Source organism: Monodelphis domestica, chromosome 2 (genome assembly GCF_027887165.1).
Source record: "Monodelphis domestica isolate mMonDom1 chromosome 2, mMonDom1.pri, whole genome shotgun sequence".
In the NCBI taxonomy this organism is placed as follows: domain Eukaryota; kingdom Metazoa; phylum Chordata; class Mammalia; order Didelphimorphia; family Didelphidae; genus Monodelphis; species Monodelphis domestica.
Window position 1 is genome coordinate 271,558,191 of NC_077228.1, and position 24,918 is coordinate 271,583,108.

The window sequence follows — 24,918 nt, forward strand, 5'->3', positions numbered from 1 at the left end:
TAATTTTTTCATGGTTATATGATTCACGTTTTTTTCCTCCCCCTACCCCCAAAGCCAATGCACAATTCCACTTCTGGCTTTTTTTCCCTTTTAAGCCCTTATCCTTTGGTCTTGGTATCAATTCAAAAGCAAGACCACTGGGGTTCAATGACTTGCCCAAGGTCACCCAGCAAGGATATATCTGAAGTCGCATTGGGACCCAGGGTCTCCTGACCCCATTGTGCTCCTCAGCTGTGCCCTCCCCTGGCTTCTTGTCCCTTTAGTTCCTTTGATCATTTGTCTCCTCATCTTCTCTTCTCCCTACTAAACAGAACTCATCTTCTAAGACTCACTTTCTTCAAGAAACCATCTGTAGCTCCTCTGGACCTCACAATCCTCCCTCTTTTCCTAACTCTGAGCTTATGGTTACATGCTTTGGGGCCTCTTTCCTTGGCAGACTCCCTGGCCTGACCAAACTGGCTGTCTATGGCAACAAGGCCCTTTCCGGGTTTGAGTTACCAAAAGACAGTGTTTGCACAGGACTACTCTCTTTTTGTTTCAACAGCCATCTGACCACTCAGGAGAGATGGGAAATGGAGGAACTGGATAACCATGGGTAAGAAATGAGACCAGACGCCAGGCAGAAGTGTATGTGAAATACCAGTGTTTATTTGTTGGCACAAGATTACAACCTACAATTCCAACATCTTTCCCTCGCACAAAACTCAAATGGAAGGAAACTGATTAACATACAAAGGAACTACACACGCAAACACACTAATATCAGAGGATTTCTTAAAAAATAGGGGAGGGAGGTTTTCAGTGGTGGCATCCAAGTTTTATCTAGATTCTAAATGGGAGGGATGGCTTTACTCTCTGACTATTGCTCAGACTATGGAAGGATTATTAACCATGCCCCTATCTTGTTATCTTAGGCAAAAAAGATGTGTGTGTGTATGTACACAATAGCACACACTGTTCACACGTTTCACATTCAAGCTTGAAACTGGCCTTCATGGTTTTTCCTATTCAGCCCTATTTCTCTACACCTTGAATTGAGCCCAAATGTTGCTGGCAAAGGACAAGGGAGAAACGGGGTTGGAAGAAGAGGAATGAAGCCTGAGAAAAGCTTGGGGGAAAAAAAAGCAAAACCTCTTTCCATATCCATCTAACAGGCTTCAGACTTGTTCCCATTCCAAAAGGGATTCGACCACCTTCCTTAGAAGTTGTTAAAATACAAGTATAGGGCAAGAAGCCAAAAGAAATGGACCCCCAGAAAACTCACCTGTTTTGTGTTATGAAGCTTATTTTGGGAAAGTGAGTAGAGAGGGATGAGAGGGAAAGGAAGTATTTAAACCACAATGCTTCAATAACCAGAATCAGTAATAAGGGGCATAAGGTGGAAAGAATAAAATCCTTTAGCCCCAAAGAGCCTTGCAGTTGTCCCTCTGCTTCCACTATCCAATGAGCTCTCTCTTGGGATCACTTGTTTGGATGTTCCTCTTTAGAGGTAATTGAGACTATAAATTTTAAGCTGTTCTTTTTACAGATGCAAAATGCACAATCCCAGCCAAGAGGTGTTTTGCCTTCTCTCCCTGGCCCTGAGGATGGTGGGAAATATCCCAAGTCCACCCATGGGACACTTCCCATGCCCCCCAAATGTGTCACAGAGCACAGAGATTCCAGAGCATAATGCAAAAATAATTAGAATGTCAAATATTTTTTTTCTTCTGACCTGAAACAAGAACAAGAATAAAGTCTTAAGACAGTGGTTCTGTGGGGGCAGAACAAGGGTTTTAACAGCATTTAAATCTTTGAGGGCTGGTTTCTGGGTGAGGAAGTCTTGGGTTCTGAGATTCAGTTTTAGAATCATTATTTAATTTTGGCCATTTTTTTGGTACAACAGCAACCTTCTGCTAAAACATGGGAATGGGCAGAGAAAGGATTTTGGAAGTTTTTGCCCTTTCAGGAAAAAACAAAAACAAAAACCACCAGATTCAATACATTTTTTTTCTTTGCCTCAACCTGGGATGTCTGGAAACATTTGTTTATATTTGTCCAAGAAGGAAACACATGACCTTTATATTGGACCATTTCACCCTTGAGGGAATGCTGCAGTGGAAAAAAAAAGCGAGATTGGTATTTCTGAATTCACTAAAAAAAACAATAATAATACAACTCTCCCCCTCTCCCCCCCCACTATTTCTCAAGTGACAACTTGTATTGGCCACAACACAAGTATTCTACTGCAGAGGAACTACTCCAGACACCCACCTGCTTGGAGAGGCCACACATTAATGGTAAAACACATGGGCTCGACTTTTGGTTTTCAGTTCTTCATACTCATCCCTTACATTAATTACATCCCTGCCATTAATGGCTACCAAAGAGAACATACTTGAAATAAAGGGTTGGCTGACAGTTCAAGACCTGAAGATGATATGATATGAACTTGCTGCCACTTCCGTAGTTCTGTGAGATTCTTGCTTAACTAAACACACTTCATTTTTGTTTTAAAATAGTTCCCAACATCCTCAAATGCTCTCGCTCACTTCCTTAAACAAAAGGCAAGCTGATACCCATCGCTAGGATGTCTTTTTCTAAAGACAAGCTAACTGGGATAACCTCAGGAGTTCAACCCACCAGCTAAAAAGAGCCCATTTAGAAAAGGCAAACCACAGCAGGCAAATCTCTCAGAAATTAGGCCCACTGGGTCCACATTCAAGGTCCCACCCAATCTTTTTTCTTTTCTTTTTTCTTAACCAAAAACCAGTTACGAAATTTTTGCACCAAGACAAAATTAAAAATTGACCTTATATCTTTATAAAGCTCCATGAAGATCCTTTTTCTTTCACACTGATACAATCCCATGTGGCTATTTCCCTACTGGGGCTGAAATTAATCATTTGTTTGAAGCACAGTATAGCATAACATTCACATAAATTCTGAAGACTTAAAACTCCACCGACCAAGACAACATGAGCCAAACAGGAGAAGCAAGCTCTCAGGTTAAATTACAATTCTGCACACTTTAGACTTGAGAGGAACAGACATGCTGATGAACCCTTGTTGCAAAAGGAGCTCCCCTTGAAATGTGGAACCAGGTGAAAAGATGAGTTCACTCACCAAGTGACAGCTGCTCATCCCTTCTTTGGTCTTGCTATTCATGTACCCACTGGCTTCTTGCCCTCTGACAAGATAACTTGCTCTCAATTTTCATTTTCCTCAGGGCTTTGGAAGCACAGATCTAATTTTTGCTTCAAGTCTCTGCTCATTGCTAAGGATATCTTCTAAGAAAGGTTCAACTCAATGTTAGTTCCTACGTTAACTTATATACATTCTATTTCCTTTTTTTAAATCCTCACCTTCCATCTTAGAATCAATACTATGTATTGGCTCCAAGGCAAGAGTGGTAAAGGCTAGATAATGGGGGTTAAGTGGCTTGCCCACAGTCACACAGCTAGGAAGTGTCTGAGGCCAAATTTGAACCCAAGACCTCCCATCTCTAGGCCTGGCTCTCCATCCACTGAGCCACCTGCCTGCCCCCATTCTATACTTCTCTAGTTTAAAAAGATTTAAATTGCTGCCCCTACACTCAAACCATCCCCACTGCTTGTCCCCCAAACCTCAGCCCAATCGCTCAAGTTAACAAAGGTTTCCATAAAATGTAGCATACTTAACACTTTCCATATTTCTTGGAAACCCAAGAAACAGAGAAAAATATTTCTTTTTTTGACCAGAAAGTACACAACTTCAGCAATGAGAATATAGTTTAAGAGAGGGATCTATGGTGGGATACTGAGTTGGTCAGGACTATAGGGATCCTGGTCAATGACTTCTGAAGCAAAAGAAAACCTTCAGCATTCCAGCAGTTTAGGCAAATGTTTTCAATTAAGGCAAAGCACACTTTGCTCAGGAAGATTCTGATATTCTTCCAGTGTGAATTTATGGGCAATATCACTGGACAATTAGTCATATCTTGAGCTCTGGGAGTAATGGAGTCTTGAGAAAATAGTGTGCTTTGGAGACGCAGGCCTTTTCTCTAAAGAAATTCCAGCTTTCACAGCATCTTGAGTGTCCTTTCTTCCTGCCCCACTTCTCTTAATTCTACTTAAATGGTTGCCAGAAACACACCTGGCAAATAACTGATCCTTTGAGTACATGTTAAACTATTAAGCTGTGATAAGCATTCTTGGCTCTCTGTGCATATACAGAGATTATGATCAGATCAACTAGTCTGGAATTGAATACCTAGATAAATGCTTAGCTGTACTGAAGTATTGTTCTGAACAGAATAAACGGCATGGTTCATGTCTAGCAGCAATCAGCACATGAAGTACTTCGTGGTGATATTTTTGCTCCCCAACCGAAGGCTTTTTAAAAAAACTGATAGTTTTCTCTCTGCATTTAATGTGATTAGCCTAATAAAATAGTATTTGAAAATCTTGGCAGAATAAAATTATATCTATCTTGCTCTTTTGTATTTAAAGCTAATTAAAGCATACTTTTAGGGAGGTAAGAGTGCTTAATGAGAAAAGCTCAAAATATTAAGTTGAAAATGAATCAGAGGGGAAAAAAAAAAGATCTGCTCAATGAGAGACAGTAGCCTAGGAATTCCATCATATAGGGGACCTATCATATCTTTTTTAAATAAGAATTTCTTTTTAGCAAAATCCCACCTATATCAATTAGTGGATTTCTGAGTTAGAATTATCAGTTTCCCCATCTTGCTCCATAAAAATAATTCCATTTTTTAAACATCCTCCTAATCAAACCAATGCTTAAAAATGGACTCCCAGGCTTAAAATTAAACATAGCTAGACAGTTTAGTGGATAGGGAACCAGGCCTAGGGTTGGGAGGTCTAGGTTCAAATCTGACTTTAGACACTTTCTAGTTAGTTGGCCCCAGCAAGTCATTTATCCCCAATTGCTAGCCCTTATCCCTCTTCTGTCTTAGAAGTAATGCTTAGTATTTATTTGAAGATGTGACAAGGGTTTAAAAAAACACCTCAAACAATGAAATGGTCCTAAAGCTACCAGAGGATTTTAAGTAGAATGGGATGAGTTAATGTTTTGCATTTGGTCTTTCTCCATGGGAAATGCATAATTTTGCCAAATATGAATAGTTCAGCTTCCTCAAATCTTTAGGAAGGCTCTGGGCTAAAGAAAAATGGTGAATCTTTGTGGAAAAAAAGGGAATAATTCATCTAAGAATAAAGCACCACAGAAAGGCCAATTGCCTAGAATTAAAGGTTTCTGAGTGCAAAAGAAGTTTTCTGATTCCACCAACTGGACTTTGACAAAAACAACCTATTAACAGTGTTTTCTCATTTAAAGACAGTATGCACATGCACTATCGTCGGCATTCTCTCATTTTTTTCCCCTTCCAGTCCCAGTCTTGTCCCATTTTTGGTGACGTGCAAGAAGGCGCACCTAGAAAAAGGGAAGACATTCTGAGGCCTCTCTGGACTCCAAGAGGGCTCATCACTAACCATGAGCTTCTCATTTCAAGGCCAGAACAGAAACTGCCAAACAAGACCCAGATTTTTCCTTAGATTTCTTCTCCATATCATCCAGTGAAGTAAGCTGGTCTTATACATATATATTATGAAGCTTAGGCCATATGTTTGCTGTTTGTCTGAGAGCACTGGAGGCCAAATCTGGAAGATTTTCCCTTCCACAGCTTGCAAGTCTCACATGCCTTTCTGGGGCAAGCCTCATCTGTGTGGTTTATATTAACAGAATGTCAATGTGGTTAGGCAGTGTGACAAAACTATGTGGGCTGCAAACAGTCCACTGCCTTTTTTAGCGATTGAAAAAAGAAGAGGGCGGGGGTGGGGGTGGGGGCTGAGGGGAGACACACACCAAAATACTTGATCTCTGTATCTTCAGAAAAATCACTTCACAGCTAGATTCTCCCAATACAGCTGCCAAAAGGAAATTAATCATCCTGTACTCCAGCTTATTTTCTTGATGCAGGTTATTTTCTGAAATGCAAAGGGAATCCAGACCAAAGGACATTACTGATTATACCACAGCTCAGTGTTTTAAGCTCTCTCCACAAACACATAACATGCACAAAATCCCATTATTATGTAAGTTACTACTATTCTATTACACATATGAAGTACACTCAGGCTTCCAGAACACTAGAGAAATATTGGCTCGCCATGGTTGTGAAATCTTTTATTAATGGAAAAAGTAAACATGGCTCAGAATAAGCTAATTTAAAGGAAAAGGAAGTGGGGAAAACTGTTATTCAGACCTCTAGGGAGGCATCAATGCATTAAATGGAAATTATAAAATTTTCAGTAAAGGAGAATATACCCTAGGGTCTAACCACTGATGGACCTCTATTTAAGTTACCTAGAGGATGGAAAGCAGAGGAAGAAACTCTTCATTGGAAATTTTTTTCTCTCCTTATAAGCCACAAAAACAAAAATATTCTCTTCTGAGTAAAAGCCTCTGCAATGGGCCACTAACCAATTTCTAACGCCCAAAGAGAAAACATTTCTTCACTACAGCGGAACTTGACTGTGTAGAAACAGGATTGCAAAGCTCCTGCAACATACCCCTCAAGAACTGTTTATTCATGTTACTTCCACCAAGATGTTTTCTAACCCTGGACTTGGGGTTGAGAGGTGAAGCCACAGATTCTATTGCTGGGCTGTGGAGCATATCTGAGTTGACAGCAGAAAGAGTGCGGAGGATCTACTCTGAAACTATGTACCATCTCAGAACTGATGTGGCTCAGGTGCATGCTGTTTCTCTCTTTGATCCTTTGCAGTTACCCCTGACTTCATAGGGCCCCAGTGAGTGAACCTTTTTGTACAACAAAGTATCTGCATATAATCCTGGGAAAGTAAATTAAATGACTGCACTTGCCAACACAAACACACACTCCCTTTCTCTTTTCTTTCTCTCCAAGAAAGGTGGGATAATCCCACCTAATGGCATCCAATGATCCAATCAGAAGCCTTCCCAAATGGCTGCCATTTTTATCAACCTTTAGAGAGAAAAGGGGAACATAAACAAATTTTAAAAGAAAAAACCCAACCAATGTTTACTCTTTTTTTAGAGGGTATTCACAAATAGATACCATGTACATAGCCACTAAAATATGAATAAAATCAAGAGGGCATGTTCTTCTTGGAGGTTATGTGGATGGTTTGTGCATATGTATACACTTTTTTTTTTTGTTTCTCTTGTTTTCCTAGGGGAAATAGGCTCTGGAAGTTAAAGGCCACTGTATGTATCCATCCATCCAATTGATCCACCTATCTATCTGGAGAGATCTCTAATACACACTAAAAAAGATGGGAATGGAATTTTGTGATATGGAAAGAAAAAACAAAACCTTCATTCACTGGAAGTATGGTGTAGCAATGCACTTATTTTAACTACGAGTACTGGACAAAGCTCTCATTTTCCCACTGAGTCTTTTAACAAGTCCTTCAGCTAAGGGCATTAATAACATTGATTCATGCCACATTAAAATACTTTGTTGGCACAATTTATTTTCCTGACCTAAACAAAAATGCCATCAGCAGTCATTAATAACATTCTACCCTTACATTTTGAATTTAGCAGACCAGTAAAAACATTTTCAAGAAAGGTGTGCATGCTACTGCTATCAAAACGTCAGCTGTTCTTTTGGGAGTACCAGCTGTTTTCCTGAACAGCATTTTCAAAACAGCAAATCCATACAGCAAAAGGCCAGAATTAGTCTGCAAGGCAGTAGGAGATGGCTATGTTCTTAGGATGTCACTTGGGTCTTGGATTCGATTCAATTTTATCTTTTTCTTGGCTTTTTTCGGCAGGACCTTGGTGAGCTTTAAAGTAGGGGGTGGGCTTCTTAAAAATGAGCTTAAAATGGCCACATAGAGAACGAAGTTCAACATTTAGAATCAAAGTTTAATATTTCAAACATCGGAAATCCCAAACCATGGATATGAAAGTATTAGCATGGGATTACGGTACTCTGACAAAAATGCTAGTACTGCTTTTTGGCCCTGTAGTTCAAAGCTTAGCTGTGTTGTGATCTTCCTGTCTGTAAGCTTCTAAAATCAGCTATCTTCTTCTCCAGAGTCAGACATTAAACTGATAGGTCTACCAGACTTATTTGTTCCTCTTTTAGTGGGAGGGAAGAAAAAAAACTTTTTGAAAGTCTAAGTATTTATTAGAATTATTAAATAAAAGAGTACTGCAGATTTAATTTCACATCTTGGCTATGTTTTGACAAAAGAGATGCTACTAAGAACCTAGCAACAACCTCCTGTCCCAAGCCAGGGATTAACTAATGCCCTGCCCCCGCCCATACTCCAAACTCACAACCATTTCCTTTTTATTTCCCAACTAAACAATACAGTTGGCAAATAAAGACAGTATGAAACATCAATAAACCAACAGAAGAGTTTAAAGTGTGCCAATACATTATGTAGCTATTCTAGTAAATGATTAAGAGTCCTCTACACTAGTACTTCTGGGTAAAGTTGTACCTTTTGTATTCACACAGCAGGAGACAATTTAATATTCTGAGCATGCTCCAAGGTAAAATTATAAGTGCTGCCACACCTCAAACACGATAGTGAACATATGAATTTTCCCCTCGTGTACTTCTTCCTGGGAATACCAGGCGGTCACCCTAGCACCGCAGGGGAAGAACATGTGCAGCTACACTGTGGAAACAGTTGGATGCTTTCACACAAAAACAATATCCAGTCAGCATGGTAAGGCATATGGACAAGAAGAGAGAGATCATCATCTCCAAGTAGGGCCGTGGAAAGAACTTCAAACTGGCGGGATACAAAACAGGGTTGGCTATTCCAGTTCTTTGTCGAGTTTATTCCCAAGAGCTCCAGTTCCAATCCTCCACATGGTCAGGGCAGGCTGAGATTCCATTCTATCACTCTTTCCCTGGGTCTACATTGAGGCTACTTGCTCCTCCTGCCTGGGTAAAAAAAGAAGTGTTTTCCATGTTCTCTTCTGCCACAGTAGCAATGCCACCTTAAGTGACAGGAGACTGGGAGCACCAGGGGTGGTTTGAAGGTTGTCTTATTCTTTCCTCACCCAGGCTGTCATTGCAAATGACCAACGGTGGGCAAGTTGAAGAATGATCAGGGAAGCTGGCCTAGATTAAGCCTACAAGGCAGGTTAATTAAGAAACTCTCTTCTCTTCTGGAGCTCTCGAAGTGAAAGAAACTGCAAAATTAGATTCTTAAACATGTCCTTCTACCATCATTTATTTACATATTATATGTTGATATATAATGTGTATATAAATGCATCATGCACTGAACAGGACCGACTTACAGGTCTGAACAGCACATTGTAGGCAAATTCATTGGAAGAGATGGCCTCACGTTGGTATCTTTTAATTTAAAAAAGAGGAAAATGTCTGGCCAGAATGGGAATTGGACAGATAGGAACGCTTCAGAGTGCCAGGCTGAGGAGAAGCTGTCCATCTCTCTTCAAAGAGTAGTGGTGGTGCCAAGGGAAAGGACACATCATGCACAAAATATACTTTACAAAATAATACCCATCCCCCCAGACCCCAAGAGGATTTTTTTAGAAAAAGAAAAAAGCTCCATTTAATACCAAACAGCAACATTATCAAAGAACACTTCCTCTGCTTCAGGCTGCTGCCCATGCCTTGTTTCAAAGAGGAGGCATGTGAAGGGAGGGGACAGGGAAAGAATTGGGAAGAGAAGAGGAGATCTGGATCTCAGTCTATTTGCCAACTTCCGTTTCTCTTGGGAGGCAGTCTTCAGTCATCTGATGTCTGACAATGAGCTCTGACTGGTAACCGAGTATGTGGTGCCCATGACCAGGGTGCCATTGTTGGCCAGGTAGCCTTGCCTCAAGGTTTCAAAGTATGAGGCCTGCACAGGTTTGTGATGCTGCAGGACTTTTATGGCATCTTCTATTTTAAACCATTCCCTTTTCCTCCCTGTTGGGAAACAAAAAGAATAATAAGAGTATTAGGGAAGCAAGACCTAAAGTATTCTGAAGAATGAAGAGTTTAGCATTAAAGCATTCTGGCAGAGTAAGAGACCCCAGAGACCACTTATCCTGACTGTTTCTCCCTACCACTATAAAACAAAAAGTAAAAAGAAGACTCTCAACAAATTTCTTTTAATTTAATAGGAATAAAGATATGTCTGCTTTCTTTAAGATAACAAATGTGACAAAGAATAAAAGAGAGGGAGAGAGTCATCAGCAAAACAAACTAAGATAATGCAAAAGTTCTAATTTCAAATGTTGGATAGGAATTGACTGAAAAAAACAAAAGGGATGGATACAAACAATTTAAAAAATTATTTAAATATAATGCTAAAATTGTTTCCTCATCCAGGAACCCCCTATATCAGTGAGATCATGAGTCCAATTCTATCTCTATTCTATTGGGAATTCTGGTTCATTATTTGGCCATCTTTTGGGCAGAGCCAATAATTCAGCAGTGCTTTTGGCAAGTGAATCACCTATGGTGAAAGTATACCAAGATAACATAAAACACAAAAGTTGGCAATGCTTTTCTGAGAGCGCTTTCACTTGAATATACATCTTTCTCTAGAGGTGAGATATTCAATCAATAATCCTGTTAACTGCTCACCTATAGAATTCTTACATTGTAAAAAGGTCTTATACCATCAATTTGAAAGACCAAATGGCTCTTTTGGAGAACGCCTGTCCCACAATAAGGGCTGGAAAGGCTAAAACATGAAATCCCTGGATCAATCTAAGAGTGTTAAGCAACTCTTTAGTAAAAAGATTTGGATCTGGGTTACCAGAGGAATGGAACTTAAAGCCTCATTCTGGTATCTACTATGTCTGATCTTGGCCAAGTCACTTAACCTTTGTTAGTCTCAGTTTCTTCACTTCCAAAATAAGAGGAGAGTAGTCTAGATGTCTCTGTGGTTCCTTCTAACACTAGATTTATAATCTAATACTTCTAAAAGAACTAGAACAACAACAAGACTCCCTGATAATAGTTTTTTTTCTAAAGAAATGAGATCAGTTTGGCATAAATTGAACAACACAAATATTAATTATGGAGTTAGGCATTTTTCTTCTTTTCATAAAAAAATATGTGGTTTTAGAAATAAATTCAACATAATGCTCCTGTTTTATGCTAACAGGCATTGAGGAGATAAGAGGGAAAGATGGGGTGTATTTTTTAAAAACTTCATCTCCTGTTTAGAATCAATACTAAGAATCAGTTCCAAGGCCCAAGAGTGGTAAGGGCTAGGTAACTGGGGTTAAGTGACTTGCCTAGGGTCACACAGCTAGGAAATATCTGAGGCCAGATTTGAAGCGTTAAAATATGTTTGAAATAAATTCTAAAATTCTCACTCTCAAGTTCAAAAATTTATGTACTTTCCTACTCCTCCCTTTTATTTTTAAGAACTTTCCTATTTTCCCCCTAAAAATAAGTAATGTTTCTGAGACCACTAAGGTGAGGGTATAAGGGGCAACAAGCTCAGTGTTATTTTAGAGGATCACCTCCAAACACCCAACAATGTAGATAATTTACCAATATTATTTTATTTTTCAGAATATTTTTCCATGGTTACATAATTCATGTTCTCTCCCTCCTCCCAAAACTGACAATAAATTCCTCTGGTTTATATGTATCTTATTACTCAAAACCTATTTCTGTATTATTCACTTTTGTAAGAGAGTAATCTTTTAAACCACAACCCCAAATCATATACCCATATAATCGATTGATAAATCCTGTTTTTCTTTTTTTTCCCCCTCTACTTCCACAGTTCTTTCTCTTGATGTGTATAGTGTTCTTTCTTATAAGTTCCACAGGATTGTTCTTGGTCATTGCACTGCTATTAGTAGCAGAGTCTATTACATTTGATTGTTCCATGATGTTTTACTTTCTGTGTACAATGTTCTCCTGATTCTGCTCATTTTACTCTGCATTAGTTCATGGAGGTCTTGTCAGTTCATATAGAAATCAAGCAGTTCATTATCCCTTATAGCAAAATAATATACCATCACCATAATATATCGTAATTTGTTCATCCATTCCCCAATCAAGGGGCATCCCCTCATTTTACAATTTTTTTTGCCACCACAAAAAGCACAGCTATAAATATTTTTGTACAAACATTCTTTGGGGTACAAATCCAATGGGGTATGGCTGGATCCAAGGACAGGCATTCTTTTAAAGCCCTTTATACAAATTCCAAATTGCCTTCCATAATGGCTGGAGCAATTCACAACTCCACCAGCAATACATTAATGTCTCAATTTTGCCACACCCCCTCCAACATTTATTTTCCTTACTGTCATATTGGACACTCTGCTAGGTGTGAAGTGGAACTTACCAATATTAACAGAGTCCTCCCAGTCTTCCAACACTTCTGTAACAATAAGCACGTAGACATATGTTCTGTGCTTCCTTTCCTGGTTCTGAAAAAGAAAAAGAAAATGAACAAAGAACTTTTTCTATCAGGCACCTGATAATATCTAAATAAAGGAAACTCATGAGTCTCTGTTAAAGTTACTTGAATAGATCTCCTGTTACCTTTTTATCTTCTTAAAAATTATAGTCTATTTAAAATAGATTATAGGGTACGTCATTTGGCTACCTTGGACATAAAGGTCACATTTTTTCCCCATAACTCTCCATTGACTACAACCAAAAACACATAAAGCATTACATAAGTTCATCCAGATCAAATGCAAAGCTAACAGAATGAGGTCATTACCAAAATTATCAGACAGTGGACCAAAAAGATAATCAAAGGTTATTTTCTTCATTGATTTTATCACTCAATTTAACCCTGTTTTCTTGCTCCTTATTCTTTTACCAAAAATTCATATCAACACCTTCTGTTTCCCTCTTCCATTAAGGAAAGGTGGAATATGCTTAGGATGTTAATTGTGATGTTACATAGATCTAAGTTAAGGGTTATGGAATGGCCTTCCTTGGAACAAAGAGGGATGGTTGGATCATTAGAGGTCTTCAGACAAAAGACAGGTGAATTTTTGTTGGCTTTGATGTAGCGGAGATTCTTATTCAGGTACAGGCCTTGAGTCTCTCTCCAGCTATCAGATCCTATTATTCTGTGCTTTCTTTTGCTCTGGGATGCACTGTCTTCCAAACCAGTCTATATGTTAATTTATTCCCCAAATCCCCTTCATTTTCCCACTTTATGACTGCATAAGCTTTCTCACTTACCTCCACACAGGGAATCCCCTACTCATTTCTGCCTCTTGGAATGCTGAGCTCAGATTGGGGACCATTTCCTACAAAAAGACTTCCCTAAATCTTTTTAGTCATTAGTGTTCTCTCTTCTCAAATTAGCAGTCATACTTTCCTAATTAAATGATACTGTTCTCTCCCAACCCCTCTTTGTAAGCTTAACGGCAGAGATCATTAACTTCTTGTCTTTGTATTTCTGTATCCTCAGGGTCTAGCATAATGTTTTGCAAATACTGGCATTTAATAAAATCTTGATAAATGAATTTGACTCTTCTCTATTTCTTTATCCCTGCTTTACTCACTTTTATCAATTCTACTAGACATCAAATATTTCAGCAGAGATGATCCTGAATGGGGTAACAATTTTACTTAAAGTAATTCATTCTACAAAAGAAAATGAACATCAGAATGCAGTATTTAATAAACAAAGACCCTAAGCATTGGGTTATGGGTTCACAATAAAAACTGCTGAAAAAACTGCAAAGCATTCTGGCAGTAATTAGGTTTAGACTAACATCTCACATCATAAACCAAGATAAACTCCAAATTGATAAATTACTTATATACACACAAGATATATAACATTATAAACAAATGAAGAAAAGTAAGTAGAAAAGACCACTTCAGGTAGGGGAAGAATTCAAGACCAAACAAGAAAAGGAGGGTAATATAACATAAACTGAATAACTCCTATTGCATAAAAGTAAAAAGGTTTTATATAAATAAAACCAATGGAGTTCAAACTATTAGAAGAGAAATTTACTGCAAATCTAGGGGAAATAGTTTTGGAAAAATTTTCTCTGATAAAAGTTTGATATCCAAGATTTGTAAGGAACAGTTTCAAATATATTCAAGAAAAAGTAACTTTCGAAGAGATAGTCTAAGGATATGAACAGGTAGTTTTAAAGGAAGTAATGCAGGCCATAAGCAGCCACATGAAAATATGTACCAAATCACTAATTAAATACTCACCTAGTAGTGATATCTCCAGGTCAGAGGGTCTACACAGTTTAGTGACTTTGGGAACTTACTCCCTAATACTTTCCAGAATGTCTAGGCTAGGTCAGTTCACAATGCTTGCTTCTATGTAGCTGCTCTAACCATTTTAAGTTTCCCTCTTTTGTCAATTTTGATGGGCATAAAGCAAAACTAGAGTTACTTTAAGTTGCATTTTAGGATATAGAGCATTTTTTCCAAGTGGCTGTTGATAGTATGAATTAATTTCTCCTTTGAAAACTGCCTTTTTATATTTTCGGACCATTTATCTGTGGGGAATGGATATTAATCTTACAAATTTAAATAAGTTCTTTATATGTCTCAGAAACAAGGCCTTATCAGAGAAACTTACAGCCCAGATTCCCCTCCCACCCACCTCATCCCACCCCCAGTTACCTGGTTTTTTTCCATTCTAAAGTTAGCTGAATTGGTTTGTTTGTGCAAAATCTTTTAAGTTTTTTGTAATCACACTTGTTTGTTTATTTTATCTTCTGGGATCCTCTCTACTCTGTGTTTGGTAATGAACTCTTCCCCTACTCACAGATTTTCTTTCTAGTTCCTCTACTTCTTTATGATGTAACCGTTTATATAGCTAAGTGAAGTACTCACTCAGTTTAGTTGGTATACAATATGTGGTTTGGATCTAAATCTAATTTCTGCCACACTTTTTCCCAATCTTCCCAGCAGTTTTTGTCACATTAGAATTTTTAAAGTGCATCTAAGCTTCTGAAGTGTATATAACAATTTCCCCACAATTGGGAAATAGTAAAGACTTACCTCAAAAATTCCTACCAATCTTCCCAATGTCCCTTTCACTCCAGCCTAAGTAAGAGAAAAAAAGAAAAGAAGGTATTAATACTCTAGGGCTCTATCACACTATATTTTAAATCCTATGAAAAGAGAAGAATTGGCTTCCTTATCTACAGAGTTGTAGCAGTATTTAATGTCTGATATCAATGGACCAAGGTTGGGACCATGTTGAACAGAGCTACCAGCTCCTCTCTCCCATGATGAACCCTCGATACAACCACATCCCACATACCTACTGATAATAGACTAGCCTTCTCCTTGCCCTCATCAAAAGCTAGCAATCTAAGAGCTAAAGATAAAACTGAGGGCCTTTTATTTCCACGGTATTGTAGTTTATTTGGTGGAACTGTATGTACATTCCCATGTCACAAGGAAGACTCAGGCAGAAGAATCTCTTGAGCTCCAAAATTTTGACCTGCAGCAGGATTAAAGTGGATGTGTCTGCACTGCATCTATCAGTCATTTATTTACTCATTTTTTTGTTTATCAGCCTCTAGGAGGAAGGGAGGGAAGGGAAAAAAGCAGGTGGGGTGTGTGTGCTGTGAAGCAGCAGGCTGCCTAAGGAGGAGTGAGCTAGCCTAAGTCAGAAATGAAATGGGTCAAAGCTCCTATGCTGATCAGTAGTGTGGGATCAGTTCTGTAAATGGCTTCTGTACCTCAAGCCAAGTGAAACAAGAGACCCAGTCTCAAAAAATATGCATTAATTTGTTTATTTGCTTGCTTACTCAATCACTCACTTATTCATTCAGTGGAGAAATAGACTAGAAGATATTGTTAATTAAGTAATGTTCTTGGATTCAATCCTTCTGGTGGGTCAGGCAGTCAAGTATTGAACTTGGGAGTCAGAAGAGATTAGATTTAAATATTGGTTTTGTGAAGATACTTGTATCTCACTGAACCTCAGTTCTTGTACCTGTAAAATGGGAATAATAGTTCTTTCTTTTACTAGCTATCCCAACAGATAATTGTCCAAGTCAATAAGCAATTAGCAAGTGCCTAGAGTGTGCTGAAAATCACAAGATAAATAGGAGAGTATCAGAGGGAAGGTACTGATTTTTTGATCCCCACAATTTATGACTTTAAAAAAAATTGAGTCCTCAAATATATATATAGAACTGAATCAATTTAAAAGAATACAAGTCATTCCCCAACTGATAACCAAAGGATATATAGGCAGTTTTCAGATGAAGAAATTAAAACTATAGTCAAATTTTAAAAATGTTCTAAATCATTACTAATTAGAGAAATTCAAATTAAACAATTCTTGAGGTACCACCTGATACCTATCAGATAGGCTAACATGACAGAAAAGGAAAATGACAGATGATGTAGAGGATATGGGAAAATTGGGGCACTAATACACTGTTGGTGAAATTGTGAAATGATACCACCTTTCTGCGAAAAGCAATTTGGAATTTTAAGCCAAAAGAGCTATAAATTTGTGCATACCCTCTGATACAGCAATAAAACTACTAAATCTATTTCCCAAAGATTTTCAACAGGGGAAATTTATATAAAAATATTCATGACAACTCTTTTTGTGGTGGCAAAGAATTGCTCATTAGTTAGAGAATGGCTGAACAGGTTATGGTATGTGATAGTGATAGAATATCTTTGTGATATATGATGAGCAGGAGAGTTTCAGAATAACCTAGAAAGCCTGACATGAACTGATGCAAAATGAAATAAGCAGAACCAGAACACTGTACATAGTAGTAGTAGTCTCTCGGTAACCGAGGATGACAATTGTCTTTGTGCGTTTTCATCTATGATAGATGAGTGTGCACAAAGACACTTGTGCGTGAAGGAGATTTAAGTGGAAAAGTCGATGCACAGAGACAGTCCCACTCTCTCGGCGTTGGAAGCCTGGGTCCAGTGGCACGAAAAGTCGTTCCTCCCTCCTTACCCTCCTCCATCCACTGAAAAGGCAAGAAACATGATATCAGTTATATATGTGAGATCATGCAAAAATGTATTTCCTCCTTAGCCTTTTTTTGGGGGAAAAAAAAGGGCAAGAAAAATAAAGTGGAAAAAAAAATCCTTCAATCTGTATGCAGATTACATCAGTTCTGTCTCATTTTTTCATCATGAAGCCTTCCCAATTGTCTTAGATCATTATATTGACCAGAAAAGCTAAGTTATTCACAGTTGATCATCATACAATAGGGTTATTGTATACAATGGTCTCTTGGTTCTGCTCACTTCACTTTGCATCAGTTCATGTAAATCTTCCCAGGTTTTTCTAAAATCCTTCTGTTCATCTTAGAGTACAACAGTATTCGATCATATACCAAAATGTGTTCAGCCATTCCCCAAATGATGGGCATCTCTTCAATTTCAAATTCTTTGCCACTGCAAAAAGGGCTGTTATTTTTGTACAAGTAGGTCCTTTCCCTTTTTTGGAAAACACTAAGATTAAAGAAGACAGAAAGGTTTTTGCAGAAGATAAGACTATCTGAGACCTGAAGGAAATCAAGAAAGGTAGGAAGTTGAGATGGGGAGGAAGAGTTCTAGGCATGGGAGACAGTCAGTGAAAATGCTAAAAGTGTGAATTTCAGGTGAGACTGGCATGTCTGGTTCAAGGAATTGTCATTGGATTATAGGATAAATGGAAAGAAGTAAAAATTAGAAGACCAAGATTAGAAAGATCTGAGAAGATTATGAGGGGTTTAAAAGTCAAAAAGCGTACTTGGTAAACTAATGTGATGATATTGTTTGTAGTCAACATTCTGTCACTTTCCCTTAATCAATATTTCACATAAAATGTGACACCAACAGGATGTAATATTTCAAATACAGCTTAAATAGGGTAATAAAAAAGGTTCAGAGAGCCTACCTCCCTTACTCTGGTCACCAAACTTTTATTTATACATCCTAAAATTATACTAAATTTTTTGATTGCTATACTTGGGTCTAACCCATATTGAGTTTGTAGTAGGCTGTTCTGGACTTCATCACTAACTCTAGCAACTCATTTTCCTGCAAGATCACATTAATTCTGAAACTCCCCCAACTTCCATCTCATTCCTAGCCCTTGTGGCCCCTCTGTGGGGAGAGGTTGAGGATGATTTTTGGAGAGCTCCTGCAGCCATCTCATTATTTCTCTGTCAGCTGGAGCTCTTTATTATGCTACCTTTAAAATGCCTTTTTGGGGGCAGCTGGGTAGCTCAGTGGATTGAGAGCCAGGCCTAGAGACGGGAGGTCCTAGGTTCAAATCCGGCCTCAGCCACTTCCTAGCTGTGTGACCCTGGGCAAGTCACTTGACCCCCATTGCCTAGCCCTTGCCACTCTTCTGCCTTGGAGCCAATACGCAGTATTGACTCCAAGACGGAAGGTAAGGGTTTAAAAAAAAAAATGCCTTTTTATGTGTTTTTCTCCCCCATTCTACTGAATGCTCCCTACATGGTAGCAGCTGTCTTTTGCCTTTCCTTGTAACTCCAGCACTAAGCACAGTACGTAGTAGGCACTAAATACATGCCTATTGACTGACTAGTCCACTAACAACCTGACATGTTTTCTACTTGAACTATTTTTTGCCTATATATGCCCTGGCCCATAAATGACAGATAAAAAAAAAGTAAAGATTAAGCAAAAATGTAGATCAGATTTTATAACTTTTAAGTTATAAAGGAAGATAAGAAGTAGTGGATCCCAATTCTGAAACATTAGTTGTGTGACTCTGGGAAAGCCACTTAGTCTATGAACCTCAATTTCCTATAAAATACAGGTAATAGCAGCTGCATTACTTAACTTGGAGGGTTGATGCTTTAAAGTGCTAAACATATCTGATTTTTTAAAGACAACAAAAAAATTTATCATGTGCTCATTATTACAGGTCATTGATCAATGAGCACTTATTAATAAATACCTAAGTGCTAGTCACTGTGCTATGTGGTAGGGATACAAAAAGAAAAATGAAACAGAAAAAATATGTACTCATGCAAATACACACCACCTTGTCGTGAACAGATTAGAACGAAGAGAGATTTAAGGGAAGAGAGGGAATTTAAGAAGGTATTTCTAGGGTCAGTCAAGTGGCTCAGTGGGTAGAGTGCCAGGCCTGCAGATGGGAGGTCTTAGATTCAAATCTGGCCTCAGACACTTCCTAGTTGTGTGACCCCCAGGCAAATTATTAACCTCAACTGCCTAGCCTTTACAGCTCAGTAAAGAGGGTCTAAACTAACTAGGATAGTGGTTCTGCAAATAGAGTGAAGGGAAGGGATGTGAGAAATGTAGAAACAACTGACAAGATTTAACAACTGATTAGGTATATGGAATAAGAGTGTCTGGGAGACATTAGAGGTAGTTCTAAAAAATATATATTTTTTTGCTAGTTTGACTGGTCTGACAATGAATAAGATTAGTTTAGAATTGTCATTTTTATTATATTAGCTCAGCTTATCCATGAGCAATTAACATTTTTCCAACTGTTGAAATCTAACTTTGTGTGAAAAGTGTTTTGTGATTATAATTATGTTCATATAATTTCCCTGTGTTTGTCTTGGCAAATAGATTCCCAAGCATTTTATGTTGTCTAGAGTTAGTTAAAATGGAATTTCTCTTTCTAACTCTTACTGCTGGACTTTGTTGGCAATATATAAAAATGTTGATGATTTATGTGGATTTATTTTGCATACTACAATAGTTATTTATTATTTTAACTAGGTTTTGTGATAATTCTCTAGGATTCTCTTAAGTATACTATCATCATCTGCAAAGAGTGATAGTTTTGTTTCCTTATTGCCTACTTTAACTCTCAATTTTTTTTCTTCTATTATTGCTAAAGCTAACATTCCTAATATAATATAATAGTGGTGAAAATGGACATCCTTGTTTCACCTTTGATTTTACTGGGAAGCCTTCTAACTCTTATCGCCATTGCAAATAATACTTGTTGATGGCTTTAGACAGATACTGCTTTATTCCTCTGCTTTCTAGTGTTTTTAATCAGAATGAGTGTTGTTTTGTTGGAAGGCTTTTACTGCATCTATTGAGATAACCATGTGATTTCTGTTAGTTTGGTTACTAATACAGTCAATTATGTTGATAGTTTTCCTAACATTAAACCAGGTTTGTACTCCTGATATAAATCCCATCTGGTCATAATGAATAATCCTTGTGGTATAGTGCTGTTGTCTCTTTCCTAGTATTTCATTTAAGATTTTTATATCGATATTCATTAAGGAATTGGTCAGTAATTTTCTTCCTCTGTTTTTGATATTCCTGGCTTAGTATCAACACCATATTTTGTCATAAAAAGAAACTGGTAGGACTCTTTCTTTGCCTATTTTTCCAAATAGTTTATATAATGTTGGGATTAATTGTTCTTTAAATGTTTGATAGAATTCACTTGTGAATCCAGCTGAACCTGGAGATTTTTTCTTAGAGAGTTCATCGATCAATTGTTTGATTTCTTTTTTTCTGGGATGGGATTATTTAAGTATGCTATTTCCTCTTTTGTTAATCTGGGCAATTTATATTTTTGTAAATATTCATCCATTTCACCTAGATTATGAGAATGTCATATAATTAGGTAAAATAGCTCCTAATGATGGCTTCACTGGAGGTGAAAGTGCCCTTTTCATTTTTGATGATGGTAATTTGATTTTCTGCTTTTTACAATCACATTAACCAATGCTGTATTTTTTTTTTCATAAAACCAACCCCTAGTCTTATTTATTAGTTTGATAATTCTCTTACTTTCAATTTTATTCATTTCTCCTTTGATTTTTAGGATTTCCATTTTAGTCTTTCATGGGGGATTTTTAATTTGTTCTTTTTCTAGTTTTTTGTTTGTTTGTTTTTTAATTTCATGTCCAATTCATTGATATGCTTTTTCTCCATTTTATTGATATAAGCATTCAGAGACATAAATTTTCTCCTATGCACTGCTTTGGCTATACTCCATAAATTTTGATATGTAATCTCCTCATTTTCATTCTTTTAAATGTAATCACTGATTGTTCCTATAATTTTTTCTTTGACCCATCACTTTTTTGGAATTACATTCCAATGAATTTTTAATTCTCCTTTCCATGAACCCTTATTGATCATAATTTTTATCACACTATGATCTGAAACGGATCCATTTTTTCCCCCCTGCTTTTCTGCATTTGGTGGTGAAGTTTTATGACTTGGTGTATGGTCAATTTTTCTGTGTGTGTACTATGTGCTGCTGAAAAGAAGGTATATTTCTTTTTAATCCCCATTCAATTTCCCCCAGAGATTTATTAAAACTAACTTTTCTAAAATTTCATTCACTTGCTTTACTTCTTTCTTGTTTATTTTTTGGTTAGTTTTATCCAGTTCTAGGGGGCAGGTGGGTAACTCAGTAAATTGAGAGCCAGGCCTGGAGACAGGAGATCCTAGGTTCAAATCTGGCCTCAGACACTTCCCAGCTGTGTGACCCTGGGCAAGTCACTTAACCCTCATTGCCTAACCCTTACCACTCTTCTGCCTTAGAACCAATACACAGTATTGATTCCAAGATGGAAGGTAAGGGTTAAAAAAAAAAAAGATTTATCCAGTTCTGAGAGGGGAAGGTTAAGGACCCCCACTAGAGATTAGAGGTAGATAGGAGCCGATTACAACAGTCCAGACAGGAAGTGATGGGGGCCTGAACTAAAGTAATTGCAGGGTGGAGAGGAGAAGGAAATGAGATGGTTGTGGAAGAGATATAATATGGGAAATGAGATTAAATCCTTATCCTATTGCTTATAAATTTAAATTTTTTTAATCCTTATCTTTTAACCTGTCTTTATATAGAAGCTTCCCACCACACTAATTATTTTAGTTCGCATTCTCCAATCTCATGTCTCATTTAAGACGGACAAGATCCACATGTGAACAAACCAGGACTGTGTATAAAGGGATGATGTTTTCTGTTTGATTTGCATTAGTACCCTCGATAATGCTTAATTTTGCTACCATTTTTGGTCATAGTAATACTTTGGAATTGCAGTAATCTTAAGGTAGAAGATTATGATGCCTTTTAGGTATGCTTTTTGAATTTTAAGCACTAAATTATCATAAAAATATAGCTCTATATTTTTTTTTGAACTCTTATATTCTATCTCAGTAACAACTCTAAGACAGAAGGCCAAGGGCTAGGCAAGTGGGGTTAAGTGACTTGCCTAGGGTCACAAAGCTAGGAAATGTCTATGGTCACATTGTATAAATGGAGATTTTGAAGCTTAGACTTCATTCCCCAGAAGTCCTTGGTATTTCCCAGAATTCCCTATAATCTCTCCTGTGTCTCCAAGTTGGCAAGATCATATTATTGGTATTTATCTGGCAGTAATGCCTCCCACATTCTCTCTTCTTTCATGATGCAGCAAGTATGGTGGTAAGCTAAGCACAGGGATTTTAAATGGGCTAATCAGCCATGGGCACATGGTTTTATTTTGTATTCTCTTTATTCCTTGGTTTCTAATGATATTTAATAAATCTTCATAAAAATATTTTTTTTATTATTGAGATTTTAATTTTTACAGTTTTGGCAACCACTAGTCAGACAAGAACTTCTCAATTTTCTTTTAAGATGTCCTAGATTTTTTTTTTTAAGCCACGTTTTTCCTGCCAAGGCTTTTCACACATCCCACCCACTCTTACAAAGTCACTTCTCCTGCTCCTGCCTCCAGCCATACACTCCTGACCTTCTTGACCCAGATCACTCTCCAGGCCCCAGCCCAGCCCCAGCAACTCTACTCCTGATCTCCAGCCTCCAACCCAGCACCAGCCCCAAGACCCAGGCTGCTGGTAGCTACCACTCTGTCTTTGGAATCATAAACCAACTGGTAAAAATTGGGGTGTTCTTTCCTTAGGCAACAATTAGCCTCCTCATGGCAGGGTACCTGGGGGGGAGGGGAGGAGACTTTTACAAACAGGAAGGTAATTACAAGCATGGCATATTCTATGAGAGAGCAGTGCATTGTCTATTTCAAACAGCTTCCAGTTTTAGGATGTTTTTTCATGAGTGCACTGATCCTTACACTTATCTTGCCTGAGACTCAGGGGAGATATTCATCTCCCTGCAACTCTTTGCCATTTGGGCCTACCCAGTTTGAGATTCCTAAAACCCATGTTCTCCCTCACTGTGGGACATCCCACATTACTGACAAAAGGAATCTGAAAGGATAAAAAACAACTTTAAAGAGACTGGAGGTGAAATTTTTAAGACTTTTCAGACTCCAATATTTTATAAAAGCTTCCGTATTTTTTTTTTTATTTTGCTGATTGTTTTGGTTGAGATTTAATTTTGTGGGGGGCAGCTGGGTAGCTCAGTGGATTGAGAACCAAGCCTAGAGACAGGAGGTCCTAGGTTCAAATCTGGCCTCAGCCACTTCCTAGCTCTGTGTCCCTGAGCAAGTGATTTGACCCCCATTGCCTAGCCCTTACCACTCTTCTGCCTTGGAGCCAATACACAGTATTGACTCCAAGATGGAAGGTAAGGGTTTATAAACAAAACAAAACAAAACAAAACAAAACAAAACAAAAAAGATTTAATTTTGTGGTTTTAAGTTCATATATTAATGTATTCAATACTATTCTGTTACACTGAATCATTTTAATATACTGAGTTTTAACTACTGTTATAATCTGTTGCTTTTCCCCTATAACTATACTGAACAAATATTATTGAATAAGCCCATTAAAAAAAACAACAGATTTTTCTTCCATCTTGTATAAATTGTCACATAGAGGATGGATGGACTTCATAAAAAAACTGGTTACAATTGTATAACAATCTTTGGAAAATTTAATGAGCTAAATATCTCAAATTGATTTTAAGTGGTTAAAGACCCCTTTTTTGATTTTTAGAATTTTTCCCCCAACAACTCTGATTATTTTGCCTGCCTCTAACAGGAGGTAAGGTCCATTTTAGTAGCTGAAGTGAAGTACAATTATAATCCCTACCTCCTGATGGGACATAAGTCTCATTCCAAAAGAGCTGGGAAGTTGATCCCAGGGCATGGTACCCCTGGATGGCTCCCAAAAAGGGGAGCATCTCTCATTTATAACTCCTCAGCTTACTATACCCTTCCACCAGAATGATCTCTAGATTCTTGGTGACATTTTTAGACCCAACATCAACAGTACAGAGGTTTGGTTTTTTTCTAGACTCCTGCCACATAATGATGGCAGTAATAGAATTAAAAAAAAAAAATCTCAGCCAAGGTTAAAACATTACTACACCTGAAAAACTTGTGACAAGTATCCATTTTCTTTAAATGTCATACATCAGGTTCATGTAAAATATGATAGTGGGTTTGTTTGCTATTGTCATTAAATGGGCTCTTATAACTTTAGGGATTCTGATACTTTTGAATATGCATTACATGCTGTACTACTGTTCTTTATAAAAAACTGTTACTTTGTATAAATCACTTGCTTGTACTCACAGTGGATCATGGCCAGGTTTGAAGAGGAAATGGATCTCATTTTTTAGTGAGAAACTTTTGTATTCTACTTTTCCTTAGCTGACACAGTATGTCAATGATTATAAGCTATATTTTTGATAAAACTCTTTTATTATGTTTCTGCTTGCATGTGTAATATACTATTTCAGGTTTTTATTTTTTCTCTCCTTATTGTATTTGAAGCACGTCATCAGTATTGAGAAGATTTTCTTTAACTTTTGATTTTACAGTAATATAAGATTAAAATATATTTGCTATAATGTCAATGCATACCCAAAAAGCTTTAGACTATAAAAATGATTCCATTGATTGTTTAAAAAAAATTATGGGACTTTGCTTAATGATTCTGTCTGATTCCAGGACAAGAGAATAAAAAAAGAGCCATTGCACAGTGCCAAAGAAGCACAAAGCTAAACTGCATAGTGCCAATCAAGCACAAGGTCAAAGAGACCAGCCAATCCTGAAGGGATTGATGAAAATTTTGAGCAAATA

At 37.5% G+C, this 24,918-nt stretch overlaps 1 protein-coding gene across 2 annotated transcripts in view; it reads right to left on the reverse strand.

Annotated features, from left to right (window-relative positions):
* Window positions 1–626: 626 nt before the first annotated feature.
* The window catches only part of NUDT3 (nudix hydrolase 3), a 74,136-nt gene continuing 49,844 nt past the window's right edge, over window positions 627–24,918 (reverse strand). For both annotated transcript variants that reach the window (XM_007483700.3, XM_056818057.1), the window contains 3 exons: window positions 14,975–15,019; window positions 12,321–12,405; window positions 627–9,928 (listed from right to left, as the gene is read on the reverse strand). In XM_007483700.3, coding sequence (XP_007483762.1) covers window positions 9,750–9,928; window positions 12,321–12,405; window positions 14,975–15,019 — 309 coding nt within the window. In that variant the 3' untranslated portion in view covers window positions 627–9,749. The remainder of the gene's footprint in view (window positions 9,929–12,320; window positions 12,406–14,974; window positions 15,020–24,918) is intronic.